The sequence below is a fragment of the Echinops telfairi genome, unplaced genomic scaffold (genome assembly GCF_000313985.2).
Source record: "Echinops telfairi isolate 266 unplaced genomic scaffold, ASM31398v2 ScPeMD7_7468;HRSCAF=8506_0, whole genome shotgun sequence".
Taxonomy (NCBI): Eukaryota; Metazoa; Chordata; class Mammalia; order Afrosoricida; family Tenrecidae; genus Echinops; species Echinops telfairi.
Window position 1 is genome coordinate 5,551,942 of NW_022111369.1, and position 7,335 is coordinate 5,559,276.

Sequence of the window (7,335 nt, forward strand, 5' to 3'; positions counted from 1 at the left end):
CCTGTGCATGTATGAGCTTGGTTAAAAGTGTTGGGTCCCCGTGAAGTAGGTCAGTCTACTCTACACATTGGGTACTATTAGTTTGGGTCTTTTAATGACCCCGTACAGAATATCTAATACAAGTGAAGGATTGCACTCTCCAACATGGAAAGGCCTTGTGGGAAAGGCTTTAGTAGAAGTTGGCAACGTTCGCCTTCTCCCTCTTCCCATCTTGCTTCTCCCTCCAATCCATGCCTAAACGTTCCCATGACCTTTTCCAGAGATCGGATCTCCTCTTCTGGATGCGTGAGTCTTTAATTTGACCCTGCCTTCTTGTTTCTCCCAAGAAATCTCCATTTCTCAGGTGCCGAACACCAAGAGAAAGCAGGTTGGTGAATGACTTCACACTGAGTCATGGATGACTGGTGACAGTGTATTTTAACCCTCAAGTTTTATATCCCTGCCTTTAAAAATGTTTGTTGTTTTTTTTGCAATGAAAAAGTGATGGCTTTCAATGCTATTTCAGATAGTGGATCAGAATGACAGAAGTGTAATTTTGAGCACTGTGTCCTTTGGTACTAGGTAGTTGACAATGAAGCTTAATAGTGAGCCTAGTCCTTTTACAGGTCAAATGTATAAGACATAAGCAATCTAAAACTGTAGGTCATGACGCGGTAGTTAAATATTTTACCTGTTATGGAGATGGAAAGAGTCCGTTAATTTAAGGTGACCAGGCGTCCTGCTTTTGGCGAGACAGTCCCGCTTTTTGGCGTTTTAAAAAAGTCCCGATTTTTGGAAAGAATGCACGACAAGCTAGGGAATGGTCTATTTGGTCCATATAGACCAAAATTTTCATCAAGAACCATTCCCCCCCCCTTGTCAATGGTGTCCCGCTTTAAATCCGGTCACCTTATGGCGGTTAATTAGTAACTCTATGGACAAAACTTGTTGCATTAGTCCCCTATGAGTATTACTTCACATTTAACGAGTACAGTGAACCCTCGCCACTTCGTGCTTCGACTTCCGCGGCTTCACTCTATCGCGGTTTTTGCGTAACAGCGCATGCTCTATCATTACTGCCACTGATTGGCTCATACTGTACACGCTTGATGCCATAAATAATATAATAAATAATAAATGATCATTGTAACGTCCAAAATGTTTTACTGTATTTTCCCTTTTTCGTTTAATAAATTGGGTAATACGAGTGTAATGGTGACTAAAGGGTGTTTTTTCATGTCCTCTATGCTCTAACTACGAAAATATTTGATTTACAAATAAGGAGTCCTACTTCGCGGAATTTCATTTATCACGGTAGGGTCTAGAACCGATTAACCGCGATAAACGAGGGTTCACTGTACTTCCTATTTTATCAGAAAATTGGAATGACCTCTAGGTTGGCTTCTACACCCAGAGTTTAAATGATATATATTTTTTGATCTGTTTGTTTTTACTATAGGTCTGTATTCAAAACTGGGCTCTATTCAACTGCCAACAAAGAATACTGACCAGTCCCGTGACTTGTTTTAAGTCTGTAATTTCATTAGTTTGTCATGACTAGATATGTTCTGGTGGACACGGGGTGCATAGGGGTCAGAACCGACTCCACAGTTACCTAACGAACACAACAGAAGGTTCCCTCAGGTAAATGGAGGCTAGCTGGTGCATGTCCATTGCATTCACGATTCCTAAGGCACCTGCAAATGGACGTTTGATTGGACTGGCATATCTCGGGTTAAAGAAACCAAGGAACAAACAAAAGAAAAAACGAAAGGAGAGAACCACAATGTCATCTCAAGCTCTAAATAAACTTCCAGTGCACATTTAAGTTTAAGATGCAGCCGATTCTCTTCCAGAGCAAACCGCTGTCTTGTACAAACTCTCCGAACAGACAAAAAGTGGTCCGAATTACTCACCTCCACTGGCATGTTTGAAAGCGCATGATATTCTTTGGGGTGGATGATGGCTATCGTGTAAGTCGCCTTTTTGTTGGGTTCATCAAAACAAGGGAAGGACTTCCGGGCATCTGTTGGTTCATGGTCAGTGGCTGCTATGCTCCTTAGAAACAAACACACAGATGGACAAATTCATCTGGCCCCTCATGAGAGTCCCTGTTTCCATTGCTATAGAGGGGGGAAGATGATGGCATTGTAGCTATTGTGTTTCCTAAAATGGGTTTCCATTGAGAAAACTGTCAAATAATTGTCAGTGTTTCTGGGGTCGTTTGGGTAAACAGACGAATGACCATCTGAGAATGCTTCCGGTAGTTGATTCTAATATTTAGACATTTTTGTGCCAGAACTAAAAACCTGTGAGGAGCAAACCCAGTCCGGTTGCGAAGGATCGTCCTCTCTCTTCCTCCACAGCCACAGAGCGACAAGTGGACAAACACAAAACCAGCTTCAAAGGCGCGTTTCTGATCCTCCTTGTGAGAAGTGACCAGATGCGTTTTGTCACAGAATAGAGGGGTGCGTTCCAGAGTCCCTAGCTCCTGTCTGTCCCTAGTGGCATTTTCTTCCTTACTTATGTCACACCAGAGACAAAATGCTCAGGTTCATGTCCGTGCTAAAGCCGTGTCTGTGTAACTGCCCAGGTTAAGCTTTGATCTGGACTTAGTTCTACCTTTAAAAAGATGGCGGCATTCTTTTCTGCAGCCCTGGTGGCATGGTTAAGGACTCAGCTGCTAGGATCCCCTCATGCATCTCCCCCTTCTCCACCCCTCCCCCACCCCAAAAGGCCACCAGTTCAACCCCACCAGTATGCGAAAGGATACAGGTTAGGGAAATTCTATTTGCAGTTTGACCCTGTCACAGTGAGTCACTGAGTTGGAATCGATTCGATGGCTCACAAGTAAGGATCTATTTATTGTAAGCTAAAACGTTAATACTTAATATCTCCAGCATCCCAAATTAGAAAATATTTTCTTAAATAATCGTTTAAAAATCAGTGACTACATTACCATTTTCATGTAACTGTTGGTTTAAAGCCATCAGCCTAGCAGCTGCTCCTCAGGAGGCAAATGAGGCCGTCTGATTCTGTAAAGATGTCTGGTCTTGGGAATGTTACATACCATCACTGTGAGTTGGAATCAAGGCAGTGGCAGTGGGCTTGGGTTTGGTTGTATCAAGGTAAGACAATTTTGTGATATATTTGCTCATTAGGAAAATAAGCCAAATTTAAAAAAATAGGCAGGGGAAGAGCATAAGAAATGTTGACTTAAAACAAAACAGAAAGGAATGTTGACTTATATTCACTAAAGATTTCTCCCAGGAATACTTTCCCCTCAAATTCTCAGGAAGTGAGGAACACATATCATAATGTGATCCAAGTTAAATGAAAAGGTTCATTCATTCATCCAGCAAATATTTATTGACTCACCCCTCCTCCCCAACACACAGACACAAACACATTTGCCAGGAGTTATTGTAGGGGCAGGACGCCCAGAGAGGCTGGATTCCAACCTTCCAGTCACTCCTGGGGAGAAAGCTCGGGGTGGCTTCTGCTGTAAAGAGTTACAGACTGGGAAACCCTCTGTAGATTCCCTATGAACTGGAATCGACTAGATGGTAATGGGTTTGGCTTCAATGAATTCTAGGTGTTGAAAAAAATAACAGAGACCATATAAATTAAGCACTCGGTTCTTTACCAGGTGATGGACAACAAACATATAAATAACTAACTTAAGAATGTCAAGAGGCCTATATGAAAAATAAGACCCAGGAAGTGACCGAGAAGGACTAAGGAACAATGGGAGCAAGATTATTTACTTATGTCAAGTAGTTACTGGGCGGTTTCAGAGGTCTGAATAATGAGAAAAAGCCAACTAAGTAAAGATTAAGAAAAAGGCATTGCAGCAGAGTGTGATCATTTTTGTGTGCCAACATGGCACCCATAAGAAGATATGGGTGGGGGCTAGCCTGTCAATCAGGTCACAGCCTGATGGTGCCTCCTTGTGGGTGTGGCCTTCTCATAACGAGGGTCCTGGGACTTTCTCTCTCTCTCTGCTTTGTCTTCCTGCTGGCAAACCACTCAGAAACCAGCCGAAGACCTGCGGTGGGAGCCCTGGAGATGTGTCCACCACCATTGGATCCACAACGCTGCACCCACCGGCCTATGATCTTCCTGTATTTTGCATCATTGTTTGTGGTGCATGAGTCTGAAGAGGAATTTATGGGCTAGTACCAGACTTACGGACTTGAGGTAACTGGGTTGGAATATTTTCCTGATATACAATTACTTCTTGAGATAAAGCTCTTTTTGACAAATACGATTGTCTCTGTTCTCGTTAACCTGGCCTAACACACAGAGGAAACAAGAAGTGCAACATCTTTGAGCTGTTATAAAAAAACCTGGTGTGGCTGAGGAACAGAAAGGTGTCCTGTGTGGATGAAGTGAAATGAACAAGTGAGCCTGGGACAGAGTAGTCGAGGCCGGATTAAAACGTTATTGTCAGCCATGAGAAGAGTCTTCTTTTTATTTTGGCTCAAGAAAGCATTCTATCTGCCAGTTGATGTCCAAAGTAATATGTCCTATGCCAACACCCACCTACAAAAAATGTGCAGTATTACATTTCCCCTCCCCTAAACACTTTGGATATAAAAATTGCTTGTTTATATCTCAACCAAGAAAGCTAATCTGCATTTCTAAAAAAAATGAAATCAGAAAAATGGCTACCTTGCAGAGAAGTGCTGATTGAGCAAAAGAGCTTTCTGATGTTATTGAACATTTTTATATGGGTGTGGGTTGTTTGCATTTGCCAAAATTTATTGAATTATGCACACCATATCCTTGTCAATAGAGCTGGAGTTTTCTCAATATAACTATAAAAAATATTGAACTTCACCCAGTAAAAATGCTGTCAGAGTCCGGGGGCATGCTTTGGGCGTCTGACTCTAAGGTCAGAAGTTTGAGATCATCACCTGTGGGAAACGAGCTCTGAAGGAAATAAGACTGGGACTGATCCCCTGACGGGTACAGAGGGAATCTGGAAGGCCAGTGTTCCATGGCAGGAAAGCCGCCACTCTGATGGTTGGAAATAGAATCCAAGTACATTTTCCTGTGGTAATCTATCATTTCCACAGTTTCTCCCCTTAAAGCCACGCTGCCTTAAAATAAGCACATGGTTGATTCTATCTCCCTATGGAAGCAGACATGAATATTTGCTCTATTTTGTCCTGCCTTGACATCTAATCCCTCTCATGCCTTCCTCCAGTAGCAGATGGGCATAGGGGGACTTTATGCCCCGTGCCTGGATTCAAAATACTTGCTATAAGCCTGAATTTTTGGCTTAGCTGTATTTGGTTATTAAATTTGCCTTGACAGCTTTCAATGTATAGAAAATAACTGTGTAGCCACTGTAGCTCTTTTGGTTTTTATACATAAAACAAAAGGGGGAATTGTGGGAAACAGAAAGATTTCTCCCAAGTTGTCTCCCCCAAATATATCCCAAATGTAGCTGCTTGCTACACGTGACAAATGACTATACACTTGGAAGTCAGCAGAAGTAGTTCAGGGGTTATTCTCCCTAAGGGTTATCAGCCATCCAGAGCAAGCAGACACCACTGCTTATCCCACAACAAGTAGGACCCACTCCCTTCTGATAAGAATAGTAGATTGTTTCCCTGAAGGAGAGCTCAGGGAAGTCAAGCCCACTCAAGGGTGACCAAGGTTAGGGTGCCATATTGAGTCTAGGGTCTGTCCTTCTTGTCACATGTATACCCCTAGCCCCTCCCCTTCCTATTAGCTCATCCCCTTCCTGTCACGCTTATGCCTATTGTACATCACCGTCCTATGATGTGTATGCCAATTGTACAGCCCCTTGCTGTGACGTGTGTGGTTACCTGTAAGCACACCCCCTAAGTAGATATAAGCCTTGGTTAGCAATAAATCATCCCACCTCGCCTCACTCTCCTGCCCTCGGCCCACGCTGTGTATGGACCTGGCTGGTAAGATCATGGCCATCCAGGAGGTGAGCATGCTACCATGAAATGTGTCTGAATTCTTTATTTTACTCTCTCCTGTTATTCCCTAGGAATTTACTGTAATCTTTATATTTCTCAACCATACAATTGCACTTACTGAACTCACGATTAGTTGTGGGTGGCTGGCATTCTCCTACAATCTGCTGCTCTGTGGGAGAAAGACGAGGTTTTCTACTCTATCAATAGTGACAGTCTTGGAAGCCCAGAGAGGCAGTTACCCTCTGTGCTATAAGGTCTCTACAAGTGGGAATCCATTCGATGGCAGTGAATGTGGTTTGGGGAGCAGGCAGGATTGTCTGTTTTGCAGGCATGTATGGATTAGCAACTCTGAAGTAACCTCTCTGTGTTTGGGCTTGAACAAATTGAGAATGATTTTGAAGTAAGTGGCCGCTAGGCTTCTCAGTGTTGGGCAAGGGAGTTATGAATTTTAAAAAGGGGAAGACCAGATGGTACCCCATGGTGCTGAATTATAATTGTAGGTACCAATGTGAATGCAATGTGTTTTTCTGATATACAGAAAGATGGGTATAGAAATGTGCAAATGTAGACATGCATTTCCTAGCTCTGCCTACTGAGCGGGACTAGAAGCACTGGCTATCGGCAATAAGCACAGCTAGTTCCCTGATGTTGATTTCTGAGTACCATTCTCTACTCAAAGGAGCCAAGGTCCTTAGAGAAGGGGCTGATTCTAAGCAGAAAATGTATAGCTTGAGCCTGGAGCATTGTGCTGCGTCCGGAATTAAGACAGTGCTTAAGAAAAGAAAAGAAAAGAAAGAAAGAAGCAGTCAAAAGGACACAGAAGCCAATTGGAAGGGACTATCATTGGCAATAGCTGGGGGGAAATTTGACCATCACAATAAATGATGAAATTAGAACCTGTTGCATAAAGAACACTTGATGCATTCTAGAGGTAATAACTTATGCACAGGTTGATAGGGGATGTATGGATGGGGAAAGTGAGGGGATTTTAGGAGTAAATAATGAAGGTAGGAGGAGGAGTGGGCACTAGAATGGAAGATGATTACACAACTCATTAAGTGCCAATAAAACAAAACAAAACAAAAAAGGAATCTATGCATTCTTCCAAAGACCAAGTCAACCCCCCTGACAGAGTGGATTCCAACTCATAGCAACTGAACAGGACAGAGTAGAACTGCCCCCTGGTTTGCAAGGCTATGAACCTCTAAGGAAGCTGAAAGCCTAATTGTACTCGTATCCAGTGACTGGTGAGTTTGAAATGCTGACCCACTGTATCAAGACTCTTATGCCTCCATACTTATATAAAAAACAATGAATAAGTACTCCACTCAAGCACTCCCTCAATGCAAGAATACTTTGTTCTATTAAACTGGCATTCCATGATGCTCACCTTCCC

At 42.8% G+C, this 7,335-nt stretch overlaps 1 protein-coding gene across 1 annotated transcript in view; it reads right to left on the bottom strand.

Annotated features, from left to right (window-relative positions):
* LOC101645938 (glutamyl aminopeptidase) overlaps positions 1 to 7,335 on the bottom strand; it is a 104,330-nt gene that overhangs the window by 81,662 nt on the left and 15,333 nt on the right. The window contains exon 2 of the mRNA XM_004703463.2: positions 1,883 to 2,037. Within this exon, the coding sequence (XP_004703520.1) occupies positions 1,883 to 2,037 (155 nt within the window). The remainder of the gene's footprint in view (positions 1 to 1,882; positions 2,038 to 7,335) is intronic.